The sequence below is a fragment of the Vigna unguiculata genome, chromosome 6 (assembly GCF_004118075.2).
Source record: "Vigna unguiculata cultivar IT97K-499-35 chromosome 6, ASM411807v1, whole genome shotgun sequence".
Lineage (NCBI taxonomy): Eukaryota > Viridiplantae > Streptophyta > Magnoliopsida > Fabales > Fabaceae > Vigna > Vigna unguiculata.
This window is the reverse complement of record NC_040284.1, coordinates 24,554,097-24,570,866: the sequence shown is the minus strand read 5'-3', so window position 1 is coordinate 24,570,866 and position 16,770 is coordinate 24,554,097. Positions and strand designations below refer to the sequence as shown.

General features: G+C 29.6%; 2 protein-coding genes across 2 annotated transcripts; one reads left to right on the top strand and one right to left on the bottom strand.

Annotated features, from left to right (window-relative positions):
• The first annotated feature begins 5,078 nt into the window (after positions 1-5,078).
• On the top strand, positions 5,079-8,844 carry LOC114187502. Its single transcript, XM_028075765.1, has 7 exons — positions 5,079-5,693; positions 5,776-5,862; positions 5,944-6,189; positions 7,416-7,586; positions 7,704-7,757; positions 7,913-8,059; positions 8,146-8,844. The coding sequence occupies exons 1-7, from the start codon at positions 5,487-5,489 to the stop codon at positions 8,521-8,523; spliced, it is 1,290 nt and encodes a 429-aa protein (XP_027931566.1). The 5' UTR covers positions 5,079-5,486; the 3' UTR covers positions 8,524-8,844.
• Positions 8,845-13,157: 4,313 nt separating this feature from the next.
• LOC114187197 (single-stranded DNA-binding protein WHY2, mitochondrial) lies at positions 13,158-16,317 on the bottom strand. Its single transcript, XM_028075371.1, has 8 exons — positions 16,094-16,317; positions 15,650-15,771; positions 15,444-15,541; positions 15,239-15,331; positions 15,048-15,142; positions 14,794-14,867; positions 14,605-14,693; positions 13,158-13,594 (listed from the first exon to the last, which is right to left on the bottom strand). Exons 1-8 carry the CDS (start codon positions 16,135-16,137, stop codon positions 13,478-13,480), a joined length of 732 nt encoding a protein of 243 aa, XP_027931172.1. The 5' UTR covers positions 16,138-16,317; the 3' UTR covers positions 13,158-13,477.
• Positions 16,318-16,770: the final 453 nt, after the last annotated feature.

Genomic DNA, 16,770 nt, shown 5'->3' with positions numbered 1-16,770 from the left:
GATGTCTGGAAGCACAGGAGAACGTTCTTTTGCTGATATTATTACCAGCTGGGACTAGATGTGACCAGGGACCTCTCAGCAAGAGACCAAGGAGCTCTAAGCAAACGACCATGAACCTCTCAACAAGTGACCAATGACATCTCAAGAAGTGACCAATGACCTCTCAGCAAGTGACCACGCACCTCTCAACAAAGACCAGAGCAAGTGATCAGGGACCTCTTATCAAGTGATCAGGGACCTCTCAGCAAATGACCAAAGACCTCTCAACAAGAGACCAGGGACCTCTCAGAAAATGACCAAGGACCTCTTAGCAAATGACCAGGGCCTCTCTGCAAATGACCGAGAACCTCTCAGTAAATTACTAGGGACCTCTCAGCAAGTGACCATGGACCTCTCAATAAATTGTCAGGGACCTCTAAGGAAATGATTAGAGACCTCTCAACAAGTGACTAGGGATCTCTCAGCAAATTATCCTAGGGATCTCTCAACAAGTGACCAGGGACTCTATGCAAATGACCATGGACCTCTTAGCAATTGACCAGAGACCTCTTAGTAAGTGACCAAGGACCTCTCAATAAATGACCAAGAACCTCTCAGCAAGTGACTAGGTACCTCTCAGTAAATGATTAGGGTCCTCTCAAAAAGTGATCAGGGACATCTAAGCAAATGATCAAGGACCTCTCAACAAGTGACTAGGGACTTCTAAGCATGTGGCCAAGGATGTCTCAACAAGTGACAAGGACCTCTCAACATATGATGAAGGACCTCTCACCAAGTGAGCATAGACCTCTTAGCAAGTGATCAGGGACATTCCAACAAGTGACCAGGGACTGTTGGAAGTCCCACATCAATTAAAGATAAAACCAATTCACAATATATATATATATATATATATATATATATATATATATATATATATATATAAGTGGGTGTAATCTTCATCTTAAAAACCGAATTTGTGGGTTTGTGTTAGGCTTAAAATTTACTTTCTAACATGATCATCCACTAATTTTTTATCCCACACACGATATGATTGTAAAAAATATAAATTAAAAAAATTATTGATAGTTACTTGTCATTGAACTAATAAATTATATGATTGAAATTGACACTTATGGCCTAAAGAAAAGACTGATAACGTGATCTACATTCTCAAAATATCTGTATCCCTCAATTTGTGGAATTATTTTCTTATAAATTTTAATATGTAATAGCAATTGATAGATCACAATTACATTTTTATTTTATAATCTTATCCAATTTGCTATAAGTTACTATACCAAATTACTCATATGTTTTCTAAATATAAATTTCGAATATAAAATTAATATTAAGATACCATCATATTTGTAATGTAAAAGTTTTTTTAAACATCTAAATAAATGAAACTTCTTATTTTATTTGACTTTCTTTATAAGTAATATATTAATTTTTTATATATTAGTTATTAAATTAAATGATACATTACTACATGTATATAGTTGTTATAATCTTCTAGTTAGTGTTGTATTTATATAATTTTATGATATAAAATTATTATTCTCTATTTTGTCATTATTATAGATAATATTAATCAATAAATTATATTATTTTTTATTGCACATGGTTATTAATTTGATGAGTAATACATAATTTTAGATTTCGTGATGGGTTTGATTGTTTGTGAAGATTCAGTTACATGTTTTTTTAGAGAGTTACTTGTTTATGTTGATAAAGATATAAAACTGATATCCCTTTAGTCAGTTTACTTATCGAGAGATCTTTGCTCTCTGCAGGTAGAGATAGAGATATAAGATTGATATCTCATTAGTCAGTTTAATAGAATTTGAATATTTAGGTGTAGTGATTTAATTTATAAATTCAAAAAACTTATTTTAACATGTATATCTAATTTATCCCCAACTATCTAATTATTACAATGTACTGTACACGTAACACACCACAATTCAACGTAATACAAAAAACTGATTTAAACGGTATCACAAAAAAGGACGAAATTAAACACGAATTGCGAAAATGAAGACCATTTTAAACATTTGTAAAAATGAAGACTATCCGCAACAAATACTACGAAAATGAGAACGAAAAAGATATTTAAGTCTTAAATTTATTTACTATTTTGGTCTCAAATTAAAAATGACCAAATTAGATCGTTTTGAAATAAATGATTAAATTGAACCAAAAATTTAAATAGATGATTAAATTAAAAATAATTATTAACACTGCCATGTGGCACAACTGTAATCTTGTAACTTGACACGTGGCAATTTATATATTTTAAAAAAATAAAAAATTAAAAAATTAAAAAGTTAAAAAAATAAAAAATTTCACAAATTAACACATGACATACGAATACAGTATTAACTTCAACTTAACGGAGATAACCAAGTTGAACGGACCAAAATGAACACTTTTAAATAATTGAAGAACTAAATTGAATCAACAAATAATAAGAGAACTAAAATGAACCAAACCAAAAATCTAGAAAACTAAATCAATAATTATACGAAAATTTTAACCAGATATAGCAAGCCAAAAAAATAATGGTTTTGAAAGGAAGTATTAAACTCTAACTAGGCTTCAAATCCTATAAAAAAAATATTAGTATTGGCGCAATACGATATGCACAGCACTGACAACTACAAAATTGTTTTGAATAAAGAAAAAATGGAGATTCGCAATTAGAAGCTTACTCGATTTAAATAATATAATCCTGATATTTGTATACTTTCCATACCATATGGATGGTCGTGCGTTTTATAAACACATCTTCAAATGGATCTCTCTCTTCAAAATGTTGTCTAAATTATTTATTACTTCCATCTCAATCTCTCAAATTTCAAACTCCTAAATCTAGTTAGATTCCACTACACATTTTCTTTTAATATCTTAAATCACCTACATATCCATACAAAATATCATTTTGTCGAATTATTTTAAGAAATAGTTTGGCGTAATTTATTTTTAAATTTATCACATATTTGATTATTTTTTATTAAAATTTTATTAGAAAATTTATTTGATTGAGTATCTAAAATTTAATATTTTTTTAATTAAATATTTTTTTTATTTTTTATTTGCTTTCAATTATATTGACGATATATATATTTCCTTAACATAACTCTCTCCTTGTAAAAAAAATAAAATAACGTAATTAATTTTTTATGTATCTTATAAATCTAAACATTTTTAACTGGTTCTCATTAAGAGATTGTTTGATGAAATGTCCCAAATCTTTATATTTTTTAATTAAGTCTTTGTCAATATATAAATATTATATTTCGCAATCTTCATCATAAACTTAGACACTGAAAAAGAACGTATAAGTGTGGAATATTTATTTGAATTTTGTTTTATTATTTAATTTAAAAAAAATAATATTATTTCTTATAAAAATAATAAAGATTTAAGATATTTATTTTTATTATTCTCGAACTTTGTGATCATATTCTTGAGATTACAAAATCAGATGATAATGATTCAATTAAAAAATATAAAAAAAGTTATATATTTAATATAATATTAATTTTTTATTAGGAATTTAATTAAAAAAAATATCTAAATAATTTTAAAATTTAATTAACTTTAAATTTTGGTCTATTAGTATATAAAATTTTACAAACATCGTTCTTACTTGCGATGCCACATAACAGGGGTATAAAGATTCCTACTTCATAATAGCCATTAGAAGAAAAAAATGTGACAGATGGAGAGAAACTAAAATGCATTATAAAGAAAATCTTCAAAGAACAGTGTCCCTGGCTCAGAAGATAAAATAAACACTAATTAATAATATTAAAATTTATTAGTACGTACAGGGTTATCACTTTTTTTGAAAACAAATACAAAGTTATATTTCTTCTGTTTACTTTTATGCATTTTTTAAAGGCTTTTTAAAATGAAAAACGTAATTGGTAAAATAGTTACAAAATTTTCTATTTCATCATTTTATGACTTTTGGGTTAGTATTCAAAGTTAACCGTCAAAATTAAGTATATGATACTTCTCACACTTATTTTCTTTACAATTTTTAAGTTACTCTTTATTTTGTATACTCAATTTTTCTCTCTCTCTAAACATAAAATCCGTGATTTTTAAATTTAAATTTTTCTTAAACAAACTTCGAATTTAAACAAGAAACACATTTATATATAATTTATATCAATAAGTAAATTAAAATTAGTATTCATGATTACATACAATCAATTCATTTACATAAACGTGTCTCGCGCAGTTAAAATGTGATTAGGATGATGAAGAATTCAAAAACAATAAAATTCTAACACTAGTTTTAAATTTTACTTACTATAAAATTAATGTTATATATATATCCACAATATATATATATATATATATATATATATATATATATATATATAATCAAGATTTATTTTAATTATATTTTCTTTCAAGGAGAAGATGAACAATGCAGTAGAAAATACTTTGGATTTGAATAAATAAGTATTGAAGTTGTAAAAAAAGAATTTAAACTTTAATTGAATTATTTTTTTATTGTTGTTGCTAGGTGACAACACATGTAATTAGGCGGACTTTTAATTGCATTAATTTTAATTAAATTTAAGTTTTATTTAAACTGAATGATTGAACCACAAGTAAAATCAGCGATCAACATGATTTTATAAAAAAAAAATTCAACGATTACAGTGATTTTACAATTTTTTTTTACCATTCTAATAATTTTATTACGCCACGATCATAAACATCTAAATTGAAAAGACCATATAAAATAGTACAATATTACATTTTACGATGTAAATATGAATTTTAAGTATATGGTAGCTAGGGTTTTCCGGGTGCCAATGATAACACACCTCTCCACTTGAATTGATTTGTCAGTTTTTAACTTTATTTTATGATTCAGAAAATAAGATAAGCAGAAAGAAGGCATAGAGCAGAAGTAGTACAGTGAAAGAAGAGAAGAGAAGGAATTAATATATGGTTTGTTTGAAGGGAAACATTAATGGCAAAGTGTATGGTGGCAGATGCACATTGAAGAACTGCAATAAAAAGGGCTTTGTTTTCAGATGGGTAGGTCTGCCATTTTATATTGCTTTCAATATTTCGAATTTGAACCCTGCAATTCCATCCTTAATTTGCTTCAACGTTTGTGCATCACAAGTGTATGTGTAAATGCCTAGATCATCATCATGCCTTATTAATACACATGATGAATCAAATGCAAGCAATCATCATCTTGATGCTGAAAGTCCAACACCCCTCTCTGACCACCACCTTAATTAACCCCACCCACCACTTCTTCCTCACCATTAATACCATTAACAAAGAGAGAGAAAACAATATCATAATCTTTACCCTCCCTTAATTACCACTCTCTATTTTTCTTTCTTTCTGTGTGCTATATGGAAATATACCCATGAAACTCAGTTTTACTTTCTGCTCTTTTCTTTGCTAGTAATGCTTCTCCACTTTACCCATTTTCTTTCTTCACGCTGAAAACACAAGTTATGGCCACTCTTGTCTCTTCTTCTTCTTCTTCTTCTCCTCTCACTCATCACCATCTTCTCCTTCTTGCTTTCTTCTTGCTCCTAACGATTGAGGTTCAATCCACCAACCTTAACTACACAACTGACAGGAAATTCAGCAGTTTGAGACTCCAAAGGATTCAGAGACACTTGGACAACATTAACAAGACCCCTCTCCTCACCATACAGGTAAATTAATTATTCATGTCTATGCATGTGTGATTGGTTCAAATGCTGTTGCTAAAATGCCTTCTATTCATGATTATTTCAGAGTCCAGATGGTGATCTCATAGACTGTGTCCACAAAAGAAAACAACCCGCTTTAGATCACCCCCTTTTGAAGAATCACAAGATCCAGGTACCTTCTTAGATTCATTGAAATTGAAAGAGAAAATTAGGGTTATTTTTTTGGATGTTTGAATGAACATGAATGCAACAGAGAGTGCCGAGTGAGATGCCAAAGGGTATGAAGGTGAAGAAAAAGAGTGAAATGGGAATGGGAATGGGAATGCAAAAGTGGCACCAAAATGGGACGCTGTGTCCAAAAGGAACCGTTCCCATACGGCGAAGCACGGTGCATGACGTGTTGAGAGCGAAGTCTTTGTTTGACTTTGGAAAGAAACGACGACGTTTCTCTCTCGCACGCAGCGACGCCCCCGATGTTGTCACCGGCAACGGCCACGAGGTACCTTCTATTTTTATTTTTATATTTATTTATATATTATATTCCTCTTTTCTCACTCTCATCCTAATCATAAATAATTAATTTAATAAACTTGTTGACTTTCACACTCACAATAAATTTTAATAACTTTTTTAACGTTCATACTTACAATAACTTTTAATTAATTCCAAGTATAATAAATGCTTAACATTATTAAACTGCACTACTATTTTAGTCAACATTATTGTTAAATATTCCAATGCTGTAAATACGCTTTCAATTAAAGGAAATAAGTCTATCTGTCTCTACTAACACGGATTATGTTGTATAATGCTTGATACTTTTTATATATATATATATATATATATATATATATATATATATATATATATCACAAAACACAACACTCCCCTTTTGTTTTTATTTATCTATTTATCATTTTAAATATTAAAATAGAATTTAATTTTTATTAGAGTGAAACTCCAACACGGTTATAAGAAAAGCTGTAAAAGAAAATAGTTTATAAAAACAAAGATTTTTTTTATTTATTTGGTCATAGATATACAAGAGTTGGCAATTAATGTCATTGTTATATTACGTTTCTATATTTGACCGGGACCACAAAGCATTTACAATCAATTTTTTTTTTTAATTTCTTAGGTATGTATTGGCAAACATGATTGGATTTAGGAAAAAAGTTTAAAATTTTAACTTTTCATGTTCTTTCTTAATGTTGTGAGATATAAACTTGTGAGTTATTTTGTACATTTGTTTTCGTACATTTTAAATAATTATATATTATGTTGTTATTTATATATTAATTGAAATACCATATAGAAATTCAAAACATAAAACGTGTATATATATATATATTAAATTACATATATTATTTTTAAATTTATAGTTTTAAGTTTGTTATTTTAATTGTTTTATAATTTAAATGGTATAACTAATAAAATATATAATTAGCTTATGTATAAATTAAATTAAACATAAACTTGAATATAAAAGCATCTCTTTTCATCCTATCTTATTAACGTAAGAAAAAACTACCATTTTTTTGAGGTACAATGATAAAATATGATTTGAAGGATTTCATATTTGTTCTTAAGTGCTACTATTATGCAGTCACAAACACAAAGCATCATACTTAATATGTTATTGTTTAAGTGTATAAAATCTGAAACTAATAATATTTTGATGGAAAGGACTGAGTTATAAAATTATCTTGTGGATGCATGATGCAGCATGCAATCGCATACACAGGATCATCACAGGAGGTGTATGGGGCAAAGGCAACAATAAATGTGTGGGAACCTTCCATCCAAGTGGTGAACGAATTCAGTCTCTCTCAGATTTGGATTCTTTCTGGTTCCTTCGATGGCTCAGATCTGAACAGCATTGAAGCTGGATGGCAGGTACTGAAGGTTTGATTATTAGGTTAATCATAATTAAGGTGGATTAATTAAGAAATAATAAAGGCTTTACGTTTGGTTTTAGTTTGTTTCTAAAGCTTTGATTGTTCTACTAGTCAGGTCAGTCCGGAGCTTTATGGTGACACCAGGCCAAGATTATTCACTTACTGGACGGTCAGCATCTCTCCAATAATCACTCTATAATCATTTTAACGCAGAAAAATTCAAACTCTGATTTATCAGATAGATTTAACAAGAATGATGTGAAGTAGGATAATCAGTTTAGATGAAAAAATTTTGTGAGAGTGATGATTTCGTGGATTATGCAGAGTGATTCATATCAGGCAACAGGATGCTATAACCTTCTCTGTGCTGGTTTTGTGCAAACAAACAGCAGAATAGCCATTGGAGCAGCCATTTCCCCCATCTCATCTTACGATGCTAACCAATACGACATCACCATCCTCATTTGGAAGGTTCGTGTTTTTCTTCTTCCACATGCAAATTACATACTAAACTTTTCAGCGTTCTTCACTTCCTTTTGTAACATCAATTATCTCAGGACCCCAAAATAGGGAACTGGTGGATGAGTTTCGGCGATGGCACACTGGTGGGGTATTGGCCGGTGGAGTTATTCACACACTTGGCCACACATGCGACGATGGTGGAGTGGGGTGGCGAAGTGGTGAACACACGTGCGAACGGGGAACACACCTCCACCCAAATGGGATCTGGGCATTTTGCTGGAGATGGTTTTGGAAAAGCAAGCTATTTTCGTAACCTTGAGATTGTAGACACCGACAATAGTCTTAGCTCGGTGCACAACATCTTAACCCTAGCTGAGAACACCAACTGTTATGACATTAAGAGCTCCTACAGTAATGAATGGGGCACCTACTTCTACTATGGTGGCCCTGGTAACAGCGCTCAGTGCCAGTGATCACATCATATTCTTCGTTAATTACGTGACCTACCACCTTTTTCATTTTACGTAGTATTGTTTTGAGTTAGTTCAGGTTGAAGTAATGTGTTAGATTCTTTGCGTGTACGTAAATATAGAATTATTGTTGTTCAGCAGCCATTTCCATTTGTGTTTCTGCTTTCACCTTTTTGTTTTTGTTTCCTTTGGAAGGGAAGGGAAGGGAAAATGTATTTCTGTTGTAGCCAATAAGTCATGAAGGATTTTCTGGACGCATGTATATCCATGCATAAACACGATTGGAAATGGTCACCTTCATCTAATGTTAAATTTCTTTTCTTTTTTTTCTTTCTTTTTTCACAACTAGTGGAATGATTAATCCTTGTGAGAATTATATGCCTCAGTTTAAAGATTTCTAAGTTGTTTTTTACTCCTTTTGTTTTTTCAAAATAATAGTGTAATATTAAAGCTCTTTTTACTCGTAATTGATAGGAATATGAACGTTTAACAAAGTTTTTTTTTATAAATTTTTAAAAATTACTTATTTAGGCAAAAAAATATTACTTTATTATTTTATTTTAGTTAAAAAATGAAAAGTTAATCTATTTTAATTCTATTTATGAAACTTTATCAAATTCAAAATAAAAATCGTGAAAACATAATTTTTTCCTAATTGATAGGTAAACTGAACTGAGTACATTTGTATTTTAAAATTAGCATAAAACAGTATTTTTTTTTTCTTTTACAAAGATACTTTCCTTTTATAATAGATTGTCTTGCTATAGTGTGGATGGGAAATCTCTACGAGACAAAGACTTAACTGGTCTTTGCATGGGTGATTTCAACAATGTTCAGAAATTAAAATATTTTATATTTGAATTGTTTGTGATTAAATTTCCTTCATTTTCTAAATAACTTGTTTGGGTAAAAAAATTAAAATATTTTCACATTTTAATTTCTTGTTTGGAAAAAACAATTGAATTTCTTGTGAGATAAAATTTAATTTTTACAGCATTTATTTTAAGCTTAATTATGTTGAGTTCATGATAAATTTGGAAACGGGTTCGACGACCCAAATGGGTCGGGTTGACCCAACTACCTAGCCGAATTGGTCTGACCCAATGACCCAGACAGGTCGGACTGGCCAGAAAACCCAAACAGGCTAGGTCGTCAGGCCGGTCGGGCACCTGTTTGAGTTGTCAAGCTCGCCTGACCCGTTTTTGTCATCAGGTCAGTCCGATCCATCTAGATAATATGGCTAACCCAACCTGTCATGGTTGTCGGGTTTGTTGGATCCGTTTGGGATTGAGTCCAAAGTGTGAGGTTGAGTGAGAAGAATTCCAAATTCCACCTTTTCTTTAGGGTATGAATTTTTTCTAATTTACCTAATTGAAATATTTTAAAAAAATTGCATGCATTTTAAATGTTTTTCAATTTCTCTATCCAAACAAAACATTTCATTACAAAACGTTTTAAATTCTCCAAATAAATGAATCACCCTCTTGAATTGTCTCATCCAACCATTAAGGTCCATAAGAATATGTAAGCAATGTCAAAAAAGTTTGTACCCGTAGTTATCTGTGAACAAAACTTACAACGGGTAGAAAATGAATATTGTAGATAGATACGAACAGGTAACAAAATTTACGAGCAATAAAACTTATTTTAACATTGATCGAAATCTTTGTTTAGGAATTTTGAAATTTTAAACATATTTTCCGTCAGTATTTGTATAAGATCATAGCTAATTTGAAGAAATTAATTTAACATCGATCAATATCACCTTCAATAAATGCTCTATATATGTATGAAATAGTATTTTCAGCCTTTCCAAAATTTGTACAATTAAATTTGTTTCAATGTGTTTTTTTTATAAAATATAACAAAATTGTCAATAATATTATTTTAAGATTAAATTTATTTCTATCTCATCTCTTATATTTAACTTTTCAAAATCAAAATCATTCCTTTTATCTTGGCTTTTGATGTTACTGCAAACATAAAAATAAAATGCAACAATAAGTATGTATAAAATAATTTTCAAAAGTAATAAAAAAATAGAAATTAGAAAATGACATGCTAATTTGATTTATTGTACAAATTTTACATTAATTATCTATTTTAATAAATCACTTTAATTTTTTAAAATTATTTAAAACTGAAGACTACTACTTTGAGTATAAAACATTATATAATCTTATGCAGACTGCTCGAGTTAATTGATTAAAAATTTATTTAATATAATTAATTTGTTTTAAATATAATGAATGAGAAGGTTTTAATTAATTTAAACTTTCTCCCATTTTAGTGCCCACTTTTCTTTTTCAATTATGCTCGTACTTACAGATTTTAATCAGTTTAAACATTCTTTATAAATTGAAAGTAAATTTACATTGTTTAGAGCACAAATGAAAAAGAAAAGCACAACTATTTCACTGCAAAAAAAAAAATCTTGTATAAAAAAGAAACAGAAAATATTTAACATTCGATTTTAATATTATATTTATATTTAACTTGCAATCTACGATTTGAAATATAGTTCTTATATTTTAAATTATATAGAATATAAATATATTTTTGATTATACTATTCAAAATACAATTATGTTTTCTATAATACAAAAAATAATATATTTAATGTTGTATATTTTGAAATATAAAGTAAAAACGTACCTTCTAAAATACAAAATTTATATTTTTGACTGTTTAATCCAGAATGCAAAAGTTTATGGGAGTACTAATGATAAGCCTGCTGCAAAGGGGAGTTTCTTCCTGTACCCTATCAATTTCTTCTTGCACCCTATTTTTCTGGATTTTATTTTTCGAAACAATATTTTTTCAGAATAGGAGCAGTGAGTATCTTCAGGAAAAATATTTTTGGAATTGATTTAGTTCAGTAAAATCCAAAATGATTGAGAAGGGAGAAATTTGATGGGGGTGCAAAAAGGAAATGCAGTTGATATGTTGAGTGAAATTAACACAAACAAAACCTTCTTTAATAGGTAAAGATTGTCCATTAAGATAGCATCTTGCAAATATAACCAATGATAATGGTATAAGTATACATTTCTTGCTCTTACTTTCAATATTTAATGCTCTTAACTATGTAAACAATAAATTTTAAGCAGCTTTTATTTTTACTCAATAGGATTGGGATGACAAAAAAAGACAGGTTGAACGTTGCAGATTTAACTATTTTTTCAATTCTCGTTGAAAATTTTTATCTACATCCCTTGTATACACATACTAGCGTAGATACAGATATAGACGCGATAGTACATGTGTACACAATTTTTTTAAATATACGTGATATTATATTAGTAGGTAATAATATTGTAATATTATTAAATTAATTTATAACATAAAATTATATTTATTAAAAATAAAGTGAAATATATCAGAAAAGATAAAAGAACATGAAATATATCAAAATTTAATAAATAATTATATTTTAAAGGATAAAATTGGTATTTTGAAATGTGGACACAAAAGATAATCCTCTTTATATATTGTTTATTAGTCGTTCCTATAACAATTTAAAAAATTAAATATTATATACTTATACATAAAGCTGATTAATGTAGAACTTTTTTATCAAAATAAAAATAAATTAAAAAGGTAATCACAAAAACGAATTCGAATGCATTTGATATTTTTAAATAGAAAGAGTAAACAAATAAACTAAACTTGCTAAAGGAGTAATGTTAAGAGCTTAAGGGTTATCTAATCATCATTTCTAGCCACATAATTTTACTCTTGGAATTACGTGTGAAATGAAATATTCAGTCAAAAATTAGATATTCTTATTTTATTTTTGATACTTGTGAAAATACATGTCTACAAATTAGTGTATTTTTTTAAATGATAATAAAATTATTATTATTATTATAAAATTAAATATAAATAATATTTATAATTTTATCGTAAATTACTTTTATTTATTTTATAGATAGTTTTATAATTAAAAAAATTGTTTATTTTAGAATAAGAGTCAAATTTTAAAAAAAGATTAAATTTAAAGAAACGACTATTTAAAAGGTAAATTTGATAATATGTTTCTTTTATTTAAAAGAATATATTTAAAAGATAAAATTGAAAAATAAATATATAGATATAGATGATATATATTTTTTGGTTAAATACAGTCTATTTTCAACTTCCAGACTTTCCGAAAGCTATTCATTATAGTATGAGTAAAAATACAAGAACTTATAGCTTTTTGTATATTAGTTTTGGATTAGACTAGACCTTTCTTAAAGACCTTTTTTAAGTAAATCAATCATAAAACTTTTATAAAAGTTTATTTGGTCAACGGATTATCTAAACTAGTAAGATACAAGCACTTTTTTAATCTTTTAAAATCGTTAGAATAAACATATTTGTAGTTTAACCAAATTTTCATGTAGACAAAATTAAGTCTTCAAAAAAGACTTACAACAAGTAAAAAAACATCAAACATTATTTTCTAACAAAGCTCATACATAAAACTAATTAACATCAGAGTAATTCTTTATCCATAAAGAACAACATATGTCATATAGTTTTTTGCAACTCACGCACTCTCTCAATCAAATGAACTAGACCTCTTGACTACATTTTCTATACCAAAAGCTCACAAAGATTAGACAATTTTTTTAACCAATAATAACAATGATATGGAAAGACTGGACACAGTCATCAACTAACTATTAAATCTGTTAGCATTTAACTTGACGACTCATATTCATCCGTGTTGCAATCAGACTGTTGATGTTCAAACAGCCGGATAGTATTTTCAAAACCAGGCACAAGACCTGAGTGGTTTTACAAGTTATATAACACAATAACATGGTTAATGGCAAAATGCTGCTGACACCTGATCAAACATTGCCATTTACAAGCTATCTTCCCCTAGCAATCCTTGTCTTCAAATGGATAATATACAAAATGGAATTGCGAAACAAACAAGGATTTATTTCATATTCCTCTGCAGCAACTCATTTTTCCCATTCCAAATCTAAAACTTGAGAGCCACCCTTCCCTTGAGGGCCCACTGTGCCTCTGGATTGCTGATTAGTTATCTGGTCCCAACCCATAATGTGTGGCAATGCAAACTGCATTAAAATACAAATTAATAAGTGGCAAAACTCTTAAGAAGGTGCAAAAGTATACATGTAAGAAAGGAATAGATGACAATGGAATTCAGGTTTCGTTGAATTCAACCCAAAGGATTATTTAAGCCAAGTGACAGCAGTTTCAAACTAAAAGGCCAGAATGTAAGCAAGGCATGGGATGACTTGCCTCCGTCTTAGTTTTCACAAATATGATCTCCCTCCCCTAAGTTTCTATATATGTTTATGATTGACTGAGTTTCCAGTGTGGAACTTCCAAGCATCAAGGAACACAATGGTTACCCCTTCAGCTTCGTTTTTCTTTAATACTCTATGTCATGTACTTGTAGAATGATCATTATTTGACCTCACATTGCGTTTTTATTTTCTTGGAGGAATAGAATATGGTGTGCATGTGGGATATGGATCTTCTGCAGTCCCAAAAATGAACTGCACATGCAGTTTGGATCTAACGGCCTTCATTAACACCACACAGTTATTTATATTATTTTTATAAAACAAACTTAATATTTTAATTTTTAAACCTACTCTAGAGTATCTGAATCCATCCCTGTGTGCGTGTGTATTTGTTCAACCATGCTTATACTTTTTAACCACTACTACAGTTCTATTTATCCCCAGTATATTATGAATGAAAACGGCACTAACAGTTTTCAAAGCAAAAAAATTAGCATGTAAAAATCTCAAGAGAAACCCACATGTGTTCTGAATTTCTAGGTTCTGGTTTAGAAATGTGCTAAATTTAATGGACATAAATGATGAATCAAGGTTCAAGACAAGAATTGCGTAGATTAGTGGAATGTTATGCTTGCAAGATGACAGGATAATTAATATTTTTGTCCCTTCCAACGCCAGAGAGAAAATTTCTGATATGATAAGAGAAACCATTTCTATTCTTATTTTTTAATTATTGCAAGTAGAAATTCATCAGTCCATAGAAGCTATAATATAATTTGCAAACTTATGAAAAACTAAGCAAATAAAAGGCATACACTGCAGGCTGTCTTCATTACAGCAAACTCAGCAGTTGTGACAGGAACACTGAAGTAGTCTTTGGTGTTTAACAGGTTGTTGACAACAGCTGCCAAAGAAGGTGCAACAATCAGAGAGAACACAGGGTGCATTGTGCAATATGAGCAGCAAAAGAGGAGAAAAACTAATGGAAAAAAAAATAATCTTACTCAATGAGACAAAGTATCCATTGTTGTTTGCATTAGGCTTAATCGATAAGCTCTTCCTTACTTGACCAGCATTACTGCAACATAATAAGATTACAAAGCAGTCATCACTATTTATCATTGATGTAGTACAAATATAAAAAGAAAATCTGACTAAGCGGCTAATGATGATGTACTTTTGATTCAACCCCATTATAGTTCACTCAAACGATATTTAGTTGGCCGTCAAAACCTAATCCAAGAGCCATGAAACCAACCTTGATAACATTGAAGGGTCATGAAAAAATTCAGAGGAATCTTGAGAGCCCATAGTTATCAAAGAACCAACTTCAGTGGCTGAGAGAGCAAATCTCTACAAAAAGATAATCACTATGAGAGAGATAAACAAAAAACACGTCAAAACCCCAGTAACCTTTAACCATGCAAATGGAATAGCAAACACAATTACCTGTCTCTTCTCCCAGTCATATTTGCGCTCTCCAATAGAATGCATGAAAGTCATCATCATTGAACCACGTCGATCAACTACAACAGTCCCGGACTGCACAAGTGGAGTTCATAATTATGAACAAATGGGTTAACAACACACACACAAACACACATACATAAAATGTCCATTCAATAAAATTATTAAAAGAAAACAGCAATCTTACATCCAACTTAGTAAAAGTTGGAAGACAAGGACTCAACGAAAATGCCGCTTTGCCCTTGTAAACAGTATAAGGAGCAAATATACGATCCGAGGCATACCCTGCAAGACAAGTTCATAGCAGAAAAACAAAAAACAAAAGTAAACCCCAATGAGTTCAGTTGCAGCCTCAACAAGTAGCAAAATTATAACACTGGTATAAAGCAATGCCTTTAGCAGCATAATTGTTTGTAGTAGTAGAAATGCCAGCTGAATGGGTAAAATCACGCCGATTCCGCAGAAAGTCTCCAACTTCAACATTCCTAGACGACAACACTTCCAACAGCCTATGCCTGTTTCACAAAATTGCAAAATTTAAAAGCATCTAACGATGTTACTACGAAGATTCATCTTACATTATCGAAAGCTATCTCTGGCGTATGGCGTGTCCAGATTCACACTACATTAAGCAATTTACAACTAAATTCTCCAAAGCCCTTTTTACAGAACCTTAAATTTTTGTTTTCTGGGACGGACCACTTTGATGTTTGTTATTTAGTGTTAAGACGAAGTTGTGAAGAACAATGGAATAGCAAGTAGAGGTAATAAGCGATATTGAAGAAGAAGGGAGAAGTGAGTTCATAGTTGAAGTAATAAGGTAGTAACAGAGAGTACCTAGAAGAGGAAGTGAGATGAAGCACGCGCGATAGCTTGAACATTTTGGAACGCTTTTCTCTTCTTCACTTGCTCTGTAAGGAGACCAGTACCCGAGATTTTGGGGTTTATTGCTCATGCCCAGTTCAAAACCTTCACCATAAACGACGCCGTTCTATGATAACTGGCCCAGTCCAAGCCCAAACCCAAGCCTCATCAAGATTTCATCATTTACACAATTTTTGTAATTTGTGATTAAGTAGTGTATGTTTAATTTATATTGTATTCAATTGTTATAAATATTTTTTTTATTATCTTTATTTATCCCTCTTAAGTGCGTCGTGTTTGAACAAAAAATATTATTTTTCTATTTTAATCTGAAATAGTATTTCCATCTTCTTCTTTTTTTTTCTTATTGTATGCGTTCAACGCTCATTTAAATCAATTTTAAGAAATCAGTTGTAAAATCGATAAAAAAATGTTAGAATTCTAACAACGAAAATTAAGTTTTAATTTATTGATGTATTTATTATAAAATAAAATTATTTATATTAATACTCGAAAAATAATAATTCTTGTCACAGTATAATGATAATAATTTGTCTAATATTTTATAATAACTATTTGGTACATACGATAATAATTGTGCTTGTTTATTTGATGGCAGTCAATTCTTTATTATTATTAATTATTATTAT